The following is a 22,789-nucleotide window of genomic DNA, read 5'->3' as shown; positions in this document are numbered from 1 at the left end:
GGGGCCCAGGAGAGCCTGCCAAAGCTCCCAGTGTTAGCCGGTTCCTGGAGAGAGTGAAGGATGCTGGGAGTACAGCTTTCATATGCAGACGAAGCCAGTGTGTGGCTCTTAGGCTCCTGGCCACTATCTCTTTTCTTATCACTCTAGGGACAGACAGCAGACAGCATGGGCATGGTCCTTCCAAGGCATTCACAGTAGAGCTTCTGGCCCGTAGTTCTCTCTGCCCCCTCTGCTTCCGGATGGGCTTTGGGGCTACTCCAAGTGGCTCTGCATGGCATGGCCAGTCCTGTCCTCCTCTTTGGAACTATGCGCAATGAACTATCTTTTCAGTAGTAATGGTCTCCTGATCTGTTGGACTCACTATACTTGGGTAATATAGGACTTATATTTCAAAACACACAGTGGGATTCTGGACTCTTACTGTCGCTTGCTATTGTGGATCCCTGTTTTTGTAGACATGAAAATTAAAATGAAAGTGAGTAAGACGCACACCAGTAATCCCAGCACTGAGGGAGGAGGATCACTGTGAGTTTAAGGTTAGCCTGGGCTACATAGTGAGTTCAAGGGCAGCCTGAACTACATAGTGAGACCCTGGCTCAAAACCCCCTACACCCCCCAAAAAAGCTTTCATTGAAAGTTAGGAAAGTACTCCAGCTGATGTGGCTGGTGGGGACACACTCTGATACAGGGGTTCAGACTGGCCCATATCCAAAGGTAGGAGGCCAGCTTTGGAGGATTAGCTGGTAAGCCGGGTCTGGTTGTTCATGATCTCAGTCTGGTGTCCTAGTTCTGGAATCTTTTTTTTTTTTTTTATTTTTTTAATTAAATAACTTTATTATCAAACACACACACACATACAAAAAAATTAAAACCACTCAAAGAATAACAATGCAAGGGGAAAAAAGCTACAATAATATTCAAATACAGTAGAACTCAACCAAAACAAAACTGGAAAGCACTTAAACATTTTCCCATATAACTTAAAAAAGCATCTCTAGCACCAACAAGACACCAGAGGATGTGATTTGTTTCAGAAAGTTCCCCAAAACCAACACTGAACAAATAATGATCAGGAAAAAACCTCCAGTTAGTTAGCAGACTCCACATAAGCCAAACTTCTCCCTAATTTAAATTTCGATACAGTCATATGACCCGTGATGGAAACACAATCCGAGAACTATGTTATTAGGCCATTTCATCTGTGTGTATCCTTACTTACACTATCAGTTTCTCACACTAGAGAAGCTACTTGGTATTTACACACATGTATCCTATTTATTTCACTTAAGAGAAACCCTTCAACATGCATCCATTTAGCTATAAAGGTCTGCAGTTTCTTGTTCTTTATGGCTGAGTAGTACTCCATTTTATAAAGAAACCCACATCTTCTTTATCCAGTCTCCAGTTGATGGGCACTTGGGCTGCTTCTAAGCTTTCGCTATTATGAACTCTGTAGCTATAAACATGGGTACACATATATCGTTGTGGTATGATTCTTTTAATTCTTTTAATGCTGGGCTGAGAAGGATTTGACCCAAGATTTACAGTACCAAAGGGTACAAAAGGAAGGTCAAGGTGGGCATCTGTAGGCTCAAGTGAGGAGTCGTAGCTCATAGCAAAAATAGCTTTGAAGTCTTTGACTGTCACAGATTGGGAAAGATCAGGCAAACACAGATTGTGCTTTTATCGAGTAGCATGAGGGCCCAGGTTCTGCCTGTGCCCTGTTGCTGTGGTGATCCTGACTATCTCACGACTCGGCCTGAGCAGGTGCTTGTCTTTAAAACAACTACTACCCTAGAGCAGGAAGACTGGTGTTTTGATCAGGGCCACAGCCTCATGCAGTGTTCAGTTGAGAAAAGGAACGAAAGCTCTCCCATCTCACAGCTATTCTTCACTTTTACACTTGCTTGTGAACACACACACACACACACACACACGCCCTGTAGGCTCCATGGTGGAAAAGAAGGCATTCCTAATAATTTATTTTGGTGTTCATTCATCTATCTCACCGATATTTAGTGAATGCTTATGTGCTAGGCATTCTGGATGCTGGGGCTGGGACAATGAATTTTTTGAAGCTTTCATTGTCATGGTGTAAAGATGGTGAAGAGATTAACAAATAAATATTGAATATTATTCCACATAAGAAAAACTCATGAGGATGTAGGGGCGGAGGATGGAAATCAGAGGTGTGGCATGCTAGTTTAGGCTGATGACCAATCAGGGTCCCCTGATCCCTTTTGAAGGTGAGCTGAGGTGTGAGCATGCAGATATGAAGAGTGTCCAACACAGAGGAAGGTGCTACAGTGGTGGAGTGCTGAGGCCGAAAGCCATGTCCCTTCCCTAGGTCGTCACAGCATGCTGACCTCATCATGTGGGTCACCGACTTTTCTTGTAGGCATCATCGTGGTCCCACAGAGAGAGAGATTTTGTCACTGTGCCTCATGCCCTGATGTCCAGGAGCCTGCCTGCTTTGATCTTCTCCCTCCTAAATTTCATAAATGCTCCCAGTTTACAATTCCGATGTGTGGCATAGGATGCAGAAGAACCCTGCTACTCTCGACCCCAGTGACAGCCATTGTTTGAGCAGCATACGCAGACTCTTTCTTTGCTTATATGAGTCAGAAGGATACTTTAAGGAAAGCAGTAGCCCCATCTGTCTGCCCCAGTGACAGGAAGTGCCTGGACGTGGGCTGGCACAGCCCTCAGACCCTGTGGCCACCTCTGCAGAGCCAGCCAGGGCTGCGGGTGCCTGGCAGTGTGGGCAGCTTTGGGTGCACCTGCCACTGGCCTCGCCTGACCCCTGAGTTTAGATGTTCCTTCTGACAAGTGTGACCTTTGTGCACACACTGCTGTGTACGGTTGTGTAGCCACTGGGTACAGACTGTGAGTTGAAAGTGGATGGGGTCGTTAATTTTTATGACAGCTGTGATGGGTTTCTCTTCAGCTTCGAGAGCTGTGCAGGGAAAACGCATTCATGAAAGGACAAATTGCTAGTCTTGAAGAGACTATAAATGTCCATGAGATGGAGGCAAAAGCTAACAGAGAAACGATTATGAGGCTGGCGTCCGAAGTCAACAGAGGACAGAGCAAAGCTTCCTCCTGGGCGGAAGAGAAGGACAAGCTGAACCAGGTACAGCACATGAAGCGTGTGTGTGTGTGCACTCCTGGGATCAGGTTCAAGAAGCAGAAATGTAAAGATGGATTTAGGAGGAATGCACTAGAAATGGAGACGACAGTTTCAAAGGGCTGCTTCCAGAAGGAGGGGTAAGGCAGTTGGGGTGAAGGCTATTGGGTATATATCATTTTTTTTTCTTTGCACAGAACTAGAGGTTGAACCCAGGCCTTTTCATTGAGCTACATGCCCGTCCTTTTTTAAATTTAAAAATTTGTAGCCTAGTGCAGTGGCATATGCCTGTAATCCCAGCACTCAGAAAGCTGAGGCAGGAGGATTGCTTTGAGTTTGAGGTCAGTTTGGGCTACGTAGTAAGTTCAAGGCCAGCCTGAACTATAAAGTGAGATCCTGGCTCAAAAAAAAAAAAATTAGATTTCGAGACAGGGCCTCTCTAAGTTGCTCAGACTGGGCTTAAATTTGTATTCCTCCAGCCTCAGCCTCCCAGAATGCTGAGATTATAGGTATGTGCCATCTTACTTGGCTGTGTTTTTCTTTTTAATTGGAAAATAAAAAGAAATAAAAAATACCTAAGAGTAAAGAATTTGTAAAGAAGATGGCTAACTTTTAAAGATTTAAAGATACTTTTAAAATTTGTCTTAAAATTTTAAGTTTTATTTTTTGAACAAATAGAATACGTTTGCATCATAGAAAATTCTAAATGTATAAAAGAAAAGGTGTTCAGTAAAAGCTCTTCTCCCTACCCTTCTCAGCCTCCTGGTTCTCTCCAGAGGAAACTTGTTTCAATTTCTTATACAACTTCTAGAAATATTCTATGTATGTGTATGCATAAAAAAGAAATTTGTTTGTTATATATAATATATATTATTTGTATTTATTTTTAACATATGGCAATAGAGTATACACTATTATCAATAAGGCCACTGTGAATAATATCATGCATTTGTTCATGTGTCATCAGTCATGGAGAACAAAACCCTAAGCTGAATGTTGTGTTACCTGCCCATAATTCAGTGCTCTGGGAGGCTGAAGCAGGAGGATCTCAAGTTGGAGCCTAGCCTGGGCAAATGGGTGACTTAGCACAATCTTGTCTTAACTATGTTTAAAAAAGGGATGGGATGGGGCTTGGCATGTGGTTTAGTGTGAGGATTCTGGGTTCAATACCAAGTAATGTTAAAAAAAATTCTAGAAGTAAATTTTCTGTATCAAAGACTATGATATTGTAATTTTAAGGGATATTAACAAAAAGAAGCAACATAGTTCTAAGCTTTTTAAAAAACACAATGAGTAGGGGCCAGGGATTTAGCTCAGTGGTTCCAGTGCCTGCTGCGAAAGCACAAGGTCCCAAGTTCGATCCCCGGTACCAAAAAAAACAACAACAACAATGAGTTGCCTGATCTTTTCAAGTTGGCTAGAGTTTGAGTATGAAAATAAACACTGTATTTTCAATATATAACTATTAATCATGTTTTTTAAGTTTTGTGACAAATTATTGGATTCATATTGGATTAATACTAGCAATCCACTTCCAAAAGCAAAACTGAGCTAGTGTAATCAGTTACTACAGGTCCACAGGAGGAAAGCAGATGGCCCTGGTAAGGAGATGAGGTTCACGATTAGGTAATGACCGGTGCTCATCCCAAAGAGGCTCTCTGAAAGGTGAAGGCCCAGGGGTCTCCCAGGCTGAGGGGCCGGTGTGGAGTTGGTGTGTGCGAGGAGCAGTCTTCCTCGGGCCTTCCCTGTCTACAGTGACACCACTGTGGTGTGAGAGCCATCCACACAATGACAGTGATTTCTGTTTCTCCCCTAGTTCCCTGCATCAACAAATCCTCTTCCACTGGCTTTCTAGGAAAGAGCAAAGACCATCATTGCTATCATCATACTGTCTTAGCTTGTGCTGCCATACCAAACAATACCACGGAGTTGGCTAGGGGTGTTGCTCAGTGGTAGAGTGCTTGCCTAGCTTGTATGAGGGCCTGGGTTTGATCCTCAGCAGCTCACACCAAACCAAGCCAAGTCCCGCAGACTGCGGTGCTTAGACAAAAGGGGTTTATCCTTCACAGTTCTGGAGGCTGGAAAGCCAAGGTCAAGGTCAAGGTGTTGGTATGGTTGGGTTTTGATGAAGATCCTCTTCCTGGCTAACAAATGGGTATCTTCTTGCTGTGCCAGAGAGAGAGAGAGAGAGAGAGAGAGAGAGAGAGAGAGAAGGAGGGAGGGAGAGAGAGAAGGAGGGAGGGAGGGGGAGAAAGAGAGAGAGAGATCAAGCTCTCCAGAGATCAAGCTCTCCAGTGTCTCCTCTTAGGAGGGCACTAATTTCATCATATGGCCCCACCCTGATGACCTCCTCTAAATCTAATCACTTCCCAAAGGCTCTACCTTCAAACACCATCAAGTTGGGATTAGAGCCTTTGTGCATGAGTTTTGGAGGAACACAATTTGGTCCATAGCAACTCTCAATTATTTTTCTGTCTTTTTCTTATAAAAAATTTTAAATGTAAACAAAGAGTGAAGGACCACGACAATGAACATCCATCTTCATCTTCCCAGAAGCAACATTTGTTAGCATTTTTCCCTATTGGCTTTGCATGCACACATGCACACAAGCACACAGATACACACACACATACACATTGCAGAACCATTTGAAAATAGGTTACAGATATCATGCCTAGTTCTTGACTACTCTTTCAAAACCATACATAGTCTGATTCTCCTCTTCCTGAAAAGTAGAGTTTAGTTCCTTTCTCTTGAGTATAGAATTAGCAACTTCTAGTGCAAAGAATATGTCAGAGGTAATGGGATGTCATACTTGAGGTCAGGATATAGTCTATGGCTTCTTTTTAGAATCACTGTCTTGATCTCTCTAGAGTCACTTGTGCTTGAGGGAGGCCCACTGCCATGCTGTGAGGTGGCCCTGGGGAAAGACACAACAGCTTCCATGCGGTAGAGACACTCACACAGCCTACTGAGGCCTACATGTCAAGGACCTGAGGCCACTCAGCCACCATATGAGTGAGCTGGACAGGGAATCAGCCTTCATCCCAGCCTTGGGATGACTGTGTCCCTGGGCAACAGATGATTGTACTCTCAGCAGAGACCGTGACTCATGGCCGAACAGCAAAGTCATGGCCAGGGCCGGGGATTTAGCTCAGTGGTCCTGCGTCTTCCTCGAAAGTGCAAGGTCCTGAGTTCAATCCCTGGTACCAAAAAACCAGAAAAACAAAAACAAAAGCAAAGTCATGGCCAGATTCCTGACCCCTAGAATCTGCAACAATAGATGCTTTTTATTTTAAGGCACTAAGTTTGGGGCAATGTGTTACACAGTAATTAATAACTAATAATCGTCTACTATCATATTCATGTTCTACATTTCAAAATGTATGACTTGCATTCAGAATGTTTTTTATAGCTGTTTTCTTCCCCAAATCAAGATCCAGTATGGGTTCATTCATTGCATTTGCTGATTATTTTTAGCTGTCCCCCACCCCCTACCCCCATACCGTGGATCAGACTCAGGGCCTTGTGTTTGTGAAGCAGGCGTGGTGCCACTGAGCTAAATCTCCAGCTATTTTTACCTGTTTGTTGTTGTTATTATTGTTGTTTTTGTTTGGTACCGGGATTGAACTCTGGTCCTTATGCTTGCGCAGCAGGCAGCGAAATATTTTTACCTGTTTTAAAAAATATTTTATTTTGTTTTTTGAGATAGGGTCTTGCTATGTAGTTCAGGCTGGTCTTGGACTCACTATGTAGCCCAGGCTGGCCTGAAACTCACGGTGACCCTCCTGCCTCAGTCTCTCGAGTACTGGAATTATAGTAGTATGCCATCACATCCCAGGATTTGCAAGGCTGAGGAAAGAGGTTTGGCATGAGTTCCAGGCCAGCCTGGGTTATATAGTGAGTTCAAGGCCAGCCTGAACTCTGAACTACATAGCGAGACCCTGTCCAAAAAAAAAAAAAGAAAAAGAAATGGATGTGGATGCCTATGGAATTCAGATCAAACCTCTTGGTGAGAATATTTGGAAAGTAAACCTGTGTACTTCATGTCAGAAGGAGAATGATGTTAGATGGTTCCTTTATTGGTGACAGTTTAACTACCAATCTTTTCAGTGTAAAGGTACACTAGTATTTCTTCTGCAGTTCAGTGATACTTCTATGGGATGATAATTATCACCTTATTTCTGCTCCTTAGGACTTTATTAGTGACATTAGCATCCATTAGGCCTTGCCTGGATTAACTATGTCTTCAGGGTGGCAAATGGTAATGTCCTAATTTCACCATTACTTATATTTATTAGCAGCTATTTTCCTGTGAAGAAAAAAGCTTCCTTTTCTGAGGAATGAGGATTGCAAGTTTGAACCCAGCCTGGGGACCTCAGTCAGTTCCTGTCTCATAGTAAAAAACAAACAAGGGATTGGGATGTAGCTCAGAGTGAAAGGCCCTGATTCAATCCCATGTTAGCTTTCCCACCACAGAGACATAAGACCCAACACCCACAACATCAGGGGGAAAAGTTTAATTTGCTCAGGGTTTGAGTCCACAGCAGGCTGGTTCCACAGAGACATGGCAGAATGGTGGGCAGAGCTGCTTAGTTCATGGCAGTCGAGAAAGAGCAGGAGCACAGTGCCAGAGAGCAAGAGCAGGGACCAGATGTAGACCCAAAGGCCAGACCTCTCTAATCCACCCTGATACATCCAGAAGTGCTTCCCACCAATTCCCAGGGAGAACCCACAGCTAATCAAGTTGAAACTTCACCCTAAGCACCACAAATCCCCACTACAGAAAAAAAAAAATCCATTTCTCTTTTTCTTTTAAATTCTAGAGGACATACAGATTTTTATTTATTTGTTGTATTATAATTGATTATTCTTTTCCAGTGTTCCAAATTCTCCACATTTGTCCAGCACCAGCCTCTTCAAAATGGCGCTCATGACCCTGTAACATGACTCCTTTAGTTTTCAAAATTTGCTTTCTGGACACCCTACGAGGTCCCTAGTCGTGCGGAACACATGCCGAATCAGCCCCCTGCAGACAGGCAGGTCTGTGCACGCCCTACCGAGGTCCTGAGTCACGCGGAAGACGCCAAATCATCCCGCTGCAGACAGGCAGGTCTGCCCATGCCCTACCTAGGTCCTGAGTTGCACAGAACACACTGAATCAGCCCGCTGCAGACAGGCAGGTCTGTGCACGCCCTAAGGAGGTCCTGAGTCCCGCGGAAGACACCGAATCACCCCGCTGCAGACAGGCAGTCACCTGATTCCACACTACAAAGACGCAGAGGACACCAGACCACCAGACCAAGGTACTGAGTCCCACTGTTCCTGGTCCAGAGGTAGGGGCTTCTGAGGCGTCGTCCCACTGCTCCTGGTCCAGAGGAAGGGGCTTCCTGGTCACCATCCCTGCCGCTGCTCCCAGCCCAGAGGAAAGGGCTTTTGGGCCACCTTCTGTCCTACATCTCCTGGCCCAGAGGAAGGGGCTTCCGGGCCACCATCCCTCCCACTGCTCCGGGCCCAGAGGGAGGGGCTTCTGAGCCATCGTCCCACTGCTCCTGGTCCAGAGGAAGGGGTTTCCCGGCTGCCATCCCTCCGGCTGCTCCCAGCCCACAGGAAAGGGCTTTTGGGTCACCATCCCTACCACTGCTCCCGGCTGCTGTCCCACCCCACCCAGCTCAGAGGAGGTAATCCATGCAGGCGCTAACAGCCCCCCGCCCCAGTCGAAATGAGAAAACACGTAATTAAGTCTCAAAACCAGACTTCCAGATCACCTACAGGAATCCCAAAGGGAAATGAGATGGAACCCTCTGATACTCAACCACCTGGACCCACTGAACTGGCAACAAAAGGGGATCTGGAAAAAAGGAGATCAGAAATAATTTCTCAGATAACAGGAGAAATGGTGCCCCTAGTGCAAGATATGATTAATAAATCTAGAGAGGAGCTGAGGAACACGATGGAATCCCAACATAAGAAACAAATGGAATCCATAAAACAGATGCAAATAGATTTCCAGGACATGAAAAGCTCCATTGAAAGTCTACACAGCAGAATGAGCCAATGTGAGGACAGAATTTCAGATATAGAAGATAAGACTGCAATTAGTGACCAGGAAAAGAAAAATTGCTTCAAAATTCTAAGGGAACATGAGAAATCAATCCAGCAACTGCTAGATGATGCAAAAAAGAATAACATAAGACTGATTGGGCTCAATGAAGAAACAGGAGAGAGTGGCGATGACATAAAAAATCTCTTCACAGAAATAATGGCAGAAAACTTCCGAAGCAGGGGAAAAGAGCTTGACATACAGATAAGTGAGGCATATAGGACTCCAAATAGCCTTGATCAAAAAAAATCTACACATAGGCATATAATTGTTAAGATTCCAGAAACACAACAGAAGAACAAAGTTCTGCAAGCAGTCAGAGAAAAGAAACAAATCACATACAGAGGAAAGCCCATCAGAATCACAGCAGACTTCTCAACACAAACCATCAAGGCAAGAAGAGCTTGGAGTGACATATTCCAAGCCCTAAAAGAAAACAGCCTCCAACCCAGATTGATGGACCCTGCAAAACTATCTTTCAAAATGGATGGAGAAATAAGATACTTTCATGACAAAGAGCACCTTAGGAACTTTGTGAATACCAAACCAGCACTGCAAAGAATTTTACACAATATCCTAGGAACAGACATTGAAGATCACAACCCCAGGAAGCAAAGCAGAATGAACCCATCTGGCATGACAAGAAATTAAATGGAAAGGGGGAGAACCCAACAAAAAGAAAAAGTCATGGCAATGACAAGTCAATATGTTTCAGTTAGAACCATCAATGTTAATGGTCTCAATTCACCAATCAAAAGAAATAGACTGGCAGAATGGGTCAAGAAGCAAAATCCAACAATATGCTGCATACAAGAAACACACTTAATTCAAAAGGAAACTCATAGACTGAAAGTTAAAGGGTGGGAAACAATACTCCATGTGACAGGAACCTGAAAAAAAGCAGGAGTAGCTATCCTCTTGGCAGATCAAGTAGATTTCAAATCAACACCGATTAAGAGAGATGAAGAAGGACACTACATCCTTGTAAAGGGAAGAATCCAAGAGGAAGAGGTGACAATCATAAATATCTCTGCACCAAACACTAGTGTGCCCAAATATATAAAACAAATACTAATGGACATGAAAAGTCATATATGCACTAATACAATTGTAGTGGGGGACCTCAACACCCCACTGTCACAAATAGTTAGATCAACTAGACTAAAAATAAGTAATGAAATACTAGAACTCAATTGAACTCTTGAACAAATGAACTTAACAGATGTTTACAGAGTCTTCCACCCCACAAAATCAGAATACACATTCTTCTCAGCTGCACATGGGTCATTCTCCAAAATAGACCACATACACATAGAACATGTTCAAGCAAGTGCAAAGCAATTGAAGTTATCCCCTGTATATTATCAGACCATAGTGTGATGAAATTGGAGATCCATAGCAAAAGAAACTCAAAAAATTTCATAAACACATGGAAATTGAACAACACACTTCTGAATAACCAATGGGTCACAGAGGAAATTAAAGAAGAAATCAGACAGTTCCTTCAATTAAATGACAATGACAATACAACATATCAGAATCTAGGGGACACAATGAAAGCAGTCTTATGAGGGAAATTCATAGCAGTGAATACACATATTAGGAAAACAGAACAAGCCCAATTAAACAACCTGATGCTGAACCTCAAGCTTCTAGAAAAAGAAGAGCAGGCCAACCCCAAAGCTCATACAAGGGAGGAAATTATAAAGATCAGAGGAGAAATCAATGCAATGGAGACGAAGAGAATGATACAAAAAATCAACGAAGCCAAGAGTTGGTTCTTCAAAAGAATCAACAAAATTGACAAACCTTTAGCCAACCTTGTCAGAAAAAGGAAAGAAAAGGCCAAAATCCATGCAATTAGGAATGAAAAGACTGAAATGACAACAGACCCAGCAGAAATCCAGAGGATCATCAATACCTACTTCCAGAACCTATACCCCAATAAGATGGACAACACAGAAGAAATGGACAGATTCCTAGATATATATGAATTACCAAAGTTGAATGAAGAAGACCTAAAAATTCTGAACAACCCAATATCAACCAATGAAATTGAAAATGTAATTCAAAATTTATCAACTAAGAAAACCCTGGGCCCTGATGGCTTCACTGCTGAATTCTACAAGACATTTAGAGAGGAACTGCTGCCACTACTGTTTAAACTCTTCAATGAAATTGGAAGGGAAGCAATATTCCCAAATTCATTCCTGGAAGCAAGCATCACCTTGATCCCCAAAGCAGAGAAAGACCCAACCAAAAAAGAGAACTATAGGCCAATCTCACTAATGAACATAGATGCAAAAATCCTTAATAAGATACTGGGAAATAGAATGCAGAAGATCATCAAGAAGATCATACACCCTGATCAAGTGGGATTCATCCCAGGGATGCAGGGATGGTTCAATATACACAAATCAATCAATGTAATACACTATCTCAAGAGAGCCAAGGACAAAAAACATATGATTATCTCCATAGACACAGAAAAAGCATTTGACAAAATCCAACATGCATTTATGATAAAAGCCCTACAAAAAATTGGAATAGATGGTCTCTACCTCAAACTGATAGAAGCCATCTATGAAAAACCAACAGCCAGTATCATACTAAATGGTCAAAAACTGAAATCCTTCACACTAAAATCAGGAACAAGACAAGGATGTCCACTATCACCACTCTTGTTCAATATAGTTCTGGAAACATTAGCAATTAGACAAGAGAAAGAAATAAAAGGAATAAAGATAGGAAAAGAAGAAGTCAACTTGTCATTATTTGCAGATGACATGATACTCTATATAGAAGACCCCAAGAACTCCACCAAAAGTCTTCTAGACTTAATAACCAAATTCAGTCAAGTAGCTGGTTACAAGGTCATCACACAAAAATCAATAGCTTTCCTCTGCATGAATGACAGACTCACTGAGAGAGAAATAGGGCAAATAATTCCTTTCACAATAGCATCCAAAAAACTGAAATACCTAGGAATCAACCTAACGAAAGAAATCAAAGATCTCTTCTCTGAAAACTATGGCACTCTGAAAAGAGAGATTGAAGATGATATCAGAAAATGGACAGACATCCCCTGCTCCTGGGTAGGAAGGATTAATATAGTGAAAATGGCCATACTTCCAAAACTGCTATATAGATTTAATGCAATTCCAATTGAGACCCCAGCAGCATACTTCATAGACCTTGAGAAAACAATCCAATAATTCATTTGGAACAAGAAGAGACCCAGAATAGCAAAAGCAATTCTAGGTAACAGAGACATGGCAGGGGGTATCACAATCCCCAACCTGCAGCTATACTACAAAGCTACTGTGATAAAAACAGCATGGTATCGGCAAAGAAACAGACTTGAGGACCAGTGGAACAGATTAGAAGATGCAGAAACAACACCAGACACACTCAGCCATCTCATCTTCGATAAAGGAGCCAAACACCCTCACTGGAGGAAAGATATCCTCTTTAATAAATGGTGCTGGAAAAATTGGGCTTCAACTTGCCAAAGATTAAAACTAGACCTATATCTCTCACCATGCACTAAACTAAAATCAAAATGGATTAAAGATCTAAATATTAAAATAGAAACTCTGAACCAGTTGGAACAGAGGTTAGGTAGAACCCTTGAAGATATCGGTGTAGGAAAAGATTTTATGAACAAAACCTCAGTTGCCCGTGAACTAGCACAAACAATCAACAAATGGGATCTCTTCTTATTACAAAGCTTCTGCACAGCAAGAGAAACCACCAGCAGTATAAAGAGACAACCCACAATGTGGGAAAAAATCTTCACCTGCTCTTCCTCAGACAAAGGTCTACTATCTCGAATCTATAAAGAACTTAAAAAGAACAGACCTCCCAAATTTAAAGACCCAACCCAAAAATGGGCATCTGAAATGAACAGATGTTTCTCAGACAAAGAAGTAGAAATAGCAAATAAATACATGAAACAATGTTCAACATCACTGGTCGTTCGAGAGATGCAAATGAAAACAATGCTGAGATTCCACTTCACTCCAGAAAGAATGGCTGCTATCATGAAATCAACCAATAACAAATGCTGGCAGGGCTGTGGGGAAAGAGGAACCCTGCTCCACTGCTGGTGGGAGTGTAGACTGGTGCAAGCACTGTGGAAATCACTATGGAGATACCTCAAAGACCTAGGACTGGAAGTCCCATTGGACCCCACTATTCCACTGCTGGGGATCTTCCCCAAAGAATTAAAAGAATCATACCACAGTGATATATGTGCACCCATGTTCATAGCAGCACAGTTTGTAATAGCTAAAACTTGGAAACAGCCCAAATGCCCATCAACTGGAGACTGGATAAAGAAAATGTGGTTTTTTTAATAAAATGGAGTACTACTCAGCCATAAAAAATGAGAAATTAGAGACATTTATAGCTAAGTGGATGCACATTGAGGCGATACTCTTCAGTGAAATAAATAGGACACGCATGTGTCAATACCGAATAGTTTCTCTGGTGTGAGAAACTGAAAGTGTAAATAAGGACTAAATGTATAATAGGTCATGTGAAATAGGAAGAAAAGGGGCAAAGGGGAAGGAAGTGGGAGGGCTAGGGGAAAGGATAGAAAGGAATGGGATTAATATGAGAAAATGGAAAAATAGGAACAAAATCTTTGTAAATAGGGAGGACTGGAGGGGTTGAAGGGAGGGCTGGGCAAGGGTGAAAAATAAGAACCAAGAGAGACTATGTAAAGGTGCAAATTTCCAATGATGAATGTCATTATATTGTATACCTAAAATGTACCAATGATTAGAATGAATAATTGATAATGTAAAATAGGAAAAAAGGTCCAAAGGGGTAGCGGTAGTGAGAGGGGGAGGGGAAAGGAAAGAAGGGAAAGGAAAAAATGCTGAGAAATGGAAAAAATGGAAATAAAGTCTTTGTAAATAGGGAAGGGTGGAGGGCGTGAAGGGAGGGCTAGGAATGGGGAAAAAATAAGAACCATGATGCATTTTATAAAGGTACAATTCCCAATGAGAAATGTAATTGTGTTGTATACCTACAATGTACCAATATAAGAATTTAATACAAAAGAAAACAAAACAAAACAAAACAAAAATTTGCTTTCTGGAAGAAGATATTCCAAGCTCACTTATAGTTTTTAGGCTGCAAACCAAAACTAGCCAATTCCCTGCGAGATTTGGTCCCTTTTTTTTTTTGTGCAGGAAATGGTGCTTAGGAACCCATATTTATGTTTTAGAATTGCACATACTATTAGCACAGCCATTGTGTCCAGTGCTCAGAGAGGTTGTGTACTTTGTTCAACTTCACACAGTGATTGCACAGCAAAGCTGGGTTTTGAGCCAGACCATCACACTACCATACCTGCATCAATAATTTCCTCCACACTCGTAGACACAGCTACATCTTACATACAGATCTGATGGTAGAAATTACGTATTGATAAGTAGGACAACAGTAACAAGTAGCTATGTAAGAGGAATGTTTAATTCAATTATAAATAGTAGTTACTAAATTATCAAGCCTTGAAAATTAGGAAGAGTTTAGTATTTATCTGTAAAACTGCATCTCTGGCGATTACTAGTAGTAATAGAATGTGTTGTGATAATACATTAAAAAAACAGAAAATTCTTTTTCTTATGTAAGTGTTTTTACTAGCAAAAGATTGATGTAATGTTATCCAGAGTTCGGAAATGCTTTTCCTTTGGCTTGAAGTTCCTGCCAAAACAATAAAAATTGTAAAATAAAAATATGGGCAATAAAAATCCTGAAGTCTTTAATGAAGTTCTCATTCATAATATGACTCCAAATCTTTACTGCTGAAAAATATTGTCAGGAAGTTTTGCTGACACGTTAATGGCCTCAGGAGAAGTCTTCCTAGTACTTTGTAAAGTACTCTTTTGAGGTAGGAAACTTTTTTTCTTAGAAAAGTCTAGATGTTCTGCTGTGGTAGATGTAGTCACAGGGCTGGGGTGCAGTTTCAACCCAACTCAGGTTTTCTGATTTGTTTAAACACTCTACATAAATTATTGTATGAAAATTTCACAAATAAAAATACCGATGACATTATATATACAGTAAATATATTAGCTGGAAATATTTAGTAGCTTATATATATGTATGTATGTATATTTGTTTTTGTTTTTAGTGCTGGCAGTTAAACTTTGGCTCACACAGTTTAAGTACACACTGTACCACTAAACTACACCTCGAAGGAGTGTGTTTTAAAAATTATCAGGGATTGGTAGCTTTTTTCTTGGTTGTCTTGAAAAAAATCCAACTTTGAGAAAAGTAGTCACTTTGCCCACAAAAGCCATGCACACATTTCCAGTGGACTACAGAATTTAAAATCAGCAAACCAGAAATTAAGTTGCATACTGCATTTCAGACAGCTTCTTTTCTTTCACACTGTTCATATTTTCTTTAATCTGAATGATTAAATAATACTGGCTGTAAACTCAGGTGGGCCTGTGTTGCAAATGATGCTCTTTCTACTTTTTTGATTTGTTATCCTATAGTAGGTAGTGAAGGGAAAAGAACCTGAGAGAGAGAAAGAGAGACATAGCAAGTGGAGTGATAAAGAAGCTAGGCTCTAATGCCCATTAACAGACCAATGGATAAAGAGTGTGGTATGCATACACCATGGAATATTACTCAGCCATAAGAAATAATAAAATCATGTCATCTGCAGGATATCGAGTCCATAACATTAAGTAAAATAAGTCAGACACAGAAAGTTAAATATCAGGTGGATTCTTTTATATGAGAAACCTAAAATATAAATAAAAGGTAAAATAAAGGAAAAAGAGTAGGAAACGGGGAGGTAGACTTTTTGGAGGTGGGGAAGCGGGTGAGGGGAAGGAGAAAGGAGGAGGGTGAAGAGGGAATGAGGGGATTGAAAGTGATCAAGACATGATATATATTTACCAGTTCCACAAATCAAATGTAACTACCATGTACTGCAAGCATGCACTGAAGAAGAAGAAGAAGAAGGAGAAGAAGGAGAAGGAGAAGAAGAAAAAGGAAAAAGTGGCAGCTGGAATTAGGCTATAGGACTTATACCATAACACTTTAAAGTTATACATTTTTATTCCTGATACATCAATTTGAATTAGCAGTTTCAGGCTTTCTGCTATGAAATATGAGGAATTTGATGCCTCTTACTTTTGTTTACCTTCTTTCTGCTTCTAGTTTTTATTGTATTATAGCACTTATATTGTCAAGGTTGACTGTGGTGTTGTGATGATTAAGTATTCAATGGTTTCTCTTTAGGCTCATTATAAATATTTAAGATCAGTTAGAATAACAGTTAAAACAACATAATTTACAGCTTAGTAGTGAGGCACTCAGGAGGCTGAGGAAGGAGGACTGTGAATCTGAGGCTAGACCTTGTCCATTGGTGGGAAAAAAATAAGGCTGGGCATGGTGGTACATACCTGCGATCCTAGCACTCAGAAGGCTGAGGCAGGAGGATTACTGCAAGTTTGAGGCCAACTTGGACTATATAGTGAGTTCAGGGCCAGCCTAAACTGCCTAGCAAGACATTGTCTCAAAAAAAACACAACACCCTGATAAATTAGAAGAGGAGAGGACATAAAAAAAAATATGTGTTGGGCCGGGGATTTAGCTCAGTGTTTCTGCCGCCTGCCTTGCAAGCACAAGGACCCGAGTTCTATCCCCGGTACCCAAAAAAAGAAAAATATGTGTTATGTACATGTACCAACTCCCCACAAATGTAATCATTATGTACCGCCAACATGTACTAATAAAATGTTTTAAAAAGACTGATATATTAAAGGAAGTGAGGAAGATGGTAGAGTGGTGAACAGCAGAGAAACAGCTCCTCTGAGATTTGGTGTCCAGATGATGGAATATAACAATGTGGGGAAGGCAGGAAGGAGGGAAGTTGGTCGTTGGGACCCAGCAAGGATCTGAACTGAGAACTGAGGCCCATGGGGAGAGGAAGGAGAGAGACTTCAATGATGAAGAAGGAGGTGGCAAGCAGTGCTTTCTCCCTGAGCCTTGACTCACTGCATGGAAAGGGTGGTTCGGACCTGCAGGTGCACCGTGACTACTGGTGACCCCAGAGGCCTCCAGTAGAGATGTACCAGTGTAATGAAGCAGTGGAAGTAGTGGACTACAGTGGCTGGTATGTTTTTGGGTTCAGATGTCCCCTAGGAGAGGATGATTGGCTGGTTCCCATCTTGGAGAGGGACTGAGTTCTGAATTCAGAGCAGCTGTAGGCTGGCTTCATCAGCATGAGGCAGAACCTAGTGCAAGTTGGCAGGAGCTCAAGAAGCTGAGTTTAAGCCAGCAGGGACCTGAGTTCAAGTCAGCAGGAGGCACAGAGTGTTGGAGGCTGAACAAATTGATTTCCAGCCTCACAGCCAGAACTTCAGCCTGAGCTTCCAGCCTGAGCTTCAGAACTAAAGGTGCAGGCTTAATGGGATTATCCACTAACCCACTATAAATCTATGGCTGTTTTTTTGGGATTAATCAACACAGATTTGGGCTCTGTGTGCCCAACTTATCTACCAGTGACAGCAGAGATACACCTTGAAGTGAACATTTTTTTCCTTGTATTTGGTTTTGTTTTGTTTTCATTTTTTTATTGTTCTTCTTCTTTTTTTTTGTTTTTGGTACTGGTGATCTAACTCAGGATCTTTCACTTGCGAGGTAGGTGCAGTGCCCCTGAGCTAAATCCCTGGGTATTGTTCTTAGTTTTATATAAGTGTGAACATGGTTTTTTAGTTTTTTGTTGTTGTTATGTGCTATTCTTCTTTGAATTTCTTCCTTCTCTCCTCCCCTCCTATCTTCTTCACCAGTTTCCTAAATTTGCATAATCTTTCTTTGTACTCCAGCTTTGCTTCTAATCCCTTCTTCTTCTATTTCTCCATTTTTCCCCTTTATCTCTTTTAAATTTTCTCTGCTAAGGGTAACATCACTATACAGAGGGCATATTTACTGTATACAATTTTCTGGTTTGTTTTAAATGTTGTTATATAGCCATAAATCTAGTTCATATGGTTAAAGGTGGCAAATTAATAGTTACCACAATTTGTCATTTTTCAAGGCTATGTTTTTCACCTAAAAAACAAAACAGAAAATGAGAAGACACTTAAGCAAGATGCAGTCCCAAACTTCCAGCTCACCAAAGGCAAACCCAAGGTCTTGCTTTTTTCCACCAATGAGGAGGAATAATTTGAAACCCACCTGGACTCTCTGAAGCAGTGATGGCATAAGTAACAAAGGAAATGAATGAAGGACTAGAAAAAAAACAGATCAGAAATAGTTTCCCAGATAACTACAGTGATACTGACCACATGAAAAACATAATTAGTGACTTTAGAGCAGATACAGATAAAAAAAATAGAGAAAATTAGGAAAATGATGGCAACATTGAATGCCCAACATAGGAAAGAAATGAAATCCATGAAGTGGATTCAAACAGATATCCAGGAGATTAAAAATTCCATTGAAAATATACGCAGCAAAATGAGCCAATGTGAGGACAAAATATCTGATATAGAAGACAGGATTGCAGTTAGCAATCATGAAAAGAAAGATTTCTTAAAAATAACAAGGGACCACAAAAAAATCAATCCAACAGGTGCTAGATGATGCAAAGAAGAATAAAATAAGATGGGTTGGAGTCAATGAATAAACAGCAGAGCGTGCAAATGACATAAAAAACTTGTTAACAGAAGTAATGACAAAAAGCTTCCCAAGCAGGGAAACAGAATTTGACATACAGATAATTGAGGCATATAGAACTCCAATTAGCCATGACAAAAAAAACTACATCAAAGCATATAAAAGTCAAGATTCCAGAAATTCAACACATGGACAGAATAGTAAAAGCAGCTAAAGAAAAGAAACAAATCACTTACAAAGGAAATCCCATCAGAATCACAGCAGACTTCTCAACAGAAACTCTCAAGTCAAGGAAAGCTTGAAGTATTTCAAGTGGTAGAAGAAAACAACCTCCAACCCAGATTGGTGTACCCTGCAAAACTATCTTTCAAAATTGATGGAGAAATAAAATACTTCTGTCACAAAGAACACCTGAAGAATTTCATGACCACTGAATGAGCACTCCAAAATGTTCTGAAGGATATTCTAGAAAGAGATAACAAGGACTACAATTCCATGAACCCCAAGAGAATGAATCCTCCAAGCAAGGCAAGCAGTTAAACAGAGAGAGGAGAAAAAGGGAATCAACAAGAGGAAAATAACATGACAAGGATAAGACAACACATATCAGTTATAATCATCAATGTAAATGGTCTCAATTTATCAATCAAAAGAAACAGACTGGAAGAATGGATCAAGAGCAAGATCCAACAATATGCTGCATATAACAAACACATTTAATTAAAAAAGAAATTCATTGACTGAAAGTCAAAGGATGGAAAACAATACTCCATGTAGTAGGAACCCAGACAAAAGCACAGGTAGCTATAATATTTGCAGAAAATGAATTTCAAGCCAAGAATGATTAAGAGAGACAAGGAAGATCACTACACCCTGGTAAAGAAGACAATCCAAGAGGAAGAGATAAAAATCATAAATATATGTGCACTACATACCAGCACACCTGTAGGGGACCACAATATTGATTATGCCCAAAGCAGGCTGTAAGCACTGTAGGCTGTGAAGAGCTAACCCCTCGATTGGCTTGTTTTGAGAAGTGAGTCCAGCTAAAGCCTATGTGTTGAGGTCAGAGTAACTCACATCCAAATTCCATTCCTACAATTAAAACTTCTTAACTAGAAGGACAAAGTTCTAATTACAACCCTATATTTTGTTTATTTTGTTCCTAATTTGAGATTACTTTGTCTTGTCCTTTACAAGCCTCACCCTGATAAAAGCTATCTATGACAAACCAATAGCCAACACCATACTAAATGGACACAAACTGAAAGTTTTCACTCTAAAATCAGGAACAAGACAAGGTTGTCCACTGTCACTACTCTCATTCAATATAGTTTTTCTAAAACACAACTTCAAAACTTTCACCATCCTTCCTGTGTACTGAATGCGCTCTAGTACATTTTTTCTCCCAAACTATGAGTAAGAAAGGATGATTTTTAAAATTTCCAATCCGCTGCTGACCAATACTTCTATGGAATATAATAAAATAAATTAACAGAAAAATTATTTAAAAGATACATAAAGCAAAAGTCCAAATTTTAAGTGTTAGAAACCACAAACATACCTTTAAATTTTACTAAATATAATGGAAATAAACAGGAAAAAATAGAATTACATAAACTGTACCCATTCTTCGAAAGTATGTGTGTAGGACATTAAATAATCACTGCTAGACTTCCAGAAACTTTGCAAACATAACTGAACAAAAGTTATGAGTACAATTCTCTGTGTTAAAGTTCTATTGCACATTTTGAGTGAACTGCACTTATGCCAGTATTTAAAGTTTAATTATGATAATGAACTCACTTTTGGTTTGCTAATTTAGGTCATCTTTATTGGACTAATGACTGTGCTATTTGCAGGAGATATGTTTTATTTTAAGACACACACAGTAGAAAATCAGTCTCACAGAGGCTTGTTGAGACTGGAAAAGATTTAAAACCAATTTCAGGGTATTTATTTGTAACATATCCAAAATGAAACAAATGCATTTTCAAAAAATCTTCAATCCTCCATCTGGAGACAGTTCTACTGATTTATTTCATATAGGAATGGTCAAATTTAAATTGTTTTTTAATGAGAGAAACATGTTCTGGATTTCATATATTCTTTTAGTTTTGGATTATTGTTGGCAAACTCACCTTAACATAACACATAGCACGCATGTTTTATCTGTTCTTGTGGAACACAACAGACATGCAACCCATAGCACCTGCTGCCTGCCATGTAAGTTTGACAAAGTGTGGACAGGGCCCTGCTTTGTTAGAAAATCAAGGTTATGGCTCAGACTCTTGGTTTCTAAAATTATCTCACTGGGACTGGGAACAAACGGTAGCACTCATGGTACTGGCATGCAGAGCCCATTTTGAAAAGCACTGTTGTAGGAGAGTTTTATCTAGATTAAAGTTTGAATCCCGGAACTCAGTGTCAAACTGAAGGTCTGGTCTAGTTCAAGTGAAACAGAGCAGGACTCATCTCCCCTATTCCAGTTACAGTACTTCTATTAATGTAGCCTAAGTTTAGCATGCATGAGTGTGTGCTCCCATTTCAACATCCTCCCCACCAAGTTACAGTGTCCTTTTCTACAAGTGACCAGAATTGAAGCTGCCTGTGTGTATATTCTTCTCAGTTAGGTGAAAATGTTACTACACTAGGTGCTTAATGATGGACGATATATATGACTGTGGTCTCATGAGATTATATTGCCCCGTGAGCGACCTCACAGCTTCATTCCTGTGTGAAGCACACTGTCTGATGTCAACATTGTCAGTGTTGTCTAACGGTGCATTTCTCAGGAGCTATCCCCATCACTCAGTGGCACATAATTGTGTCATAATCAAATGATTTTGCATATACATCATCTTCCATATTAAGTAATCTACCTTACAGATACATTCTTTTTTGTTGTTGTGTTTTGTTTTTTGTTTTTGAGTCAGGGTCTGCTATGTAGTTCAGGCTGGCCTCGAACTCACTAAGTAGCCCAGGTTGGCCTTGAACTCAAGATGATTCTCCTGTCTCAGCCTCCCGAGTGCTGGGATTACAGGCATGTGTCACCATTACAAATACATTCTTAGGACTGGAATTTCAGTGATAAAAGATATTAAATTGTATGAAGCATATTAAATTTTGTTTGGCATTGTTGCCAGTCCTTAAACCTATTTGTATTTGTCCAAGTCAGGTATAGGAGTGTCTGCTTGGAGGATTTTTTTAGGTTTTTCTTTTCATTGTCACTGCTCTAGGTAGAATTAACCGAATGATTTTTTTATTTTATAAAACTGGTTTAGCATTGGAGGAATGAAGCACTGGGCAGAGAGGTTCCCACCCTGACAATAATTAGTTATTGTATTTTTGAGAGGCAATTTGATGTCAGGAACGTCTAGATCCATATAATAGCAGGCACATCCTAACAGGAATTGACTGTTTTAGAAACACCACACTTCGAACATTTTCATCCCTTAATTCAAACTCACACCTTTAATTGGGAAGCTAGATTGAATGTCTTAATTCTATTATTTACAAATATTTTTGTTAAAAGATGCAGTGAAGGAGCCATTCTTCATTTTCTGTATTAGTCAGAATGAACCTCAGGATCTGTTAATTATAAAAAGAATTTCTAAAGCGATCAGCATCACCGTGTGTCTAGGACCTGCCCTCCGTCGCAGAAGCGATTTCTTCCCTGGAGGCCAGCCCTGAGTTTTCTCTGAGGCAGCTCCTTGTTTCTTGTTCTGTGTCAGTATGGTCTGACAGTAGTCCCAGGTCCTGGCCAGTGATGCCCATGTCACATTACTTTATGCTTCAGTGTATCCTTGAGGTAGCCATGCAACCAGACTCCGGTCTGGTGGCTTTCTCCTGAGAGCCGGGCTTGTAATTGCATTTGCAGTCTGAGGACATCTATTTCCAGTGGATCA

At 40.5% G+C, this 22,789-nt stretch overlaps 1 protein-coding gene across 1 annotated transcript in view; it reads left to right on the top strand.

Annotated features, from left to right (window-relative positions):
* Nucleotides 1-22,789, top strand: part of Ccdc170 (coiled-coil domain containing 170) — a 103,124-nt gene that overhangs the window by 43,530 nt on the left and 36,805 nt on the right. Inside the window, exon 5 of the mRNA XM_087193446.1 lies at nucleotides 2,948-3,133. Coding sequence (XP_087049572.1) covers nucleotides 2,948-3,133 — 186 coding nt within the window. The remainder of the gene's footprint in view (nucleotides 1-2,947; nucleotides 3,134-22,789) is intronic.

This window comes from Heterocephalus glaber, unplaced genomic scaffold (genome assembly GCF_053883595.1).
Source record: "Heterocephalus glaber isolate CG9 unplaced genomic scaffold, H.glaber_assembly_v1.0 deba00001593, whole genome shotgun sequence".
NCBI lineage: Eukaryota > Metazoa > Chordata > Mammalia > Rodentia > Bathyergidae > Heterocephalus > Heterocephalus glaber.
This window is presented reverse-complemented; position numbering and strand designations above follow the sequence as displayed.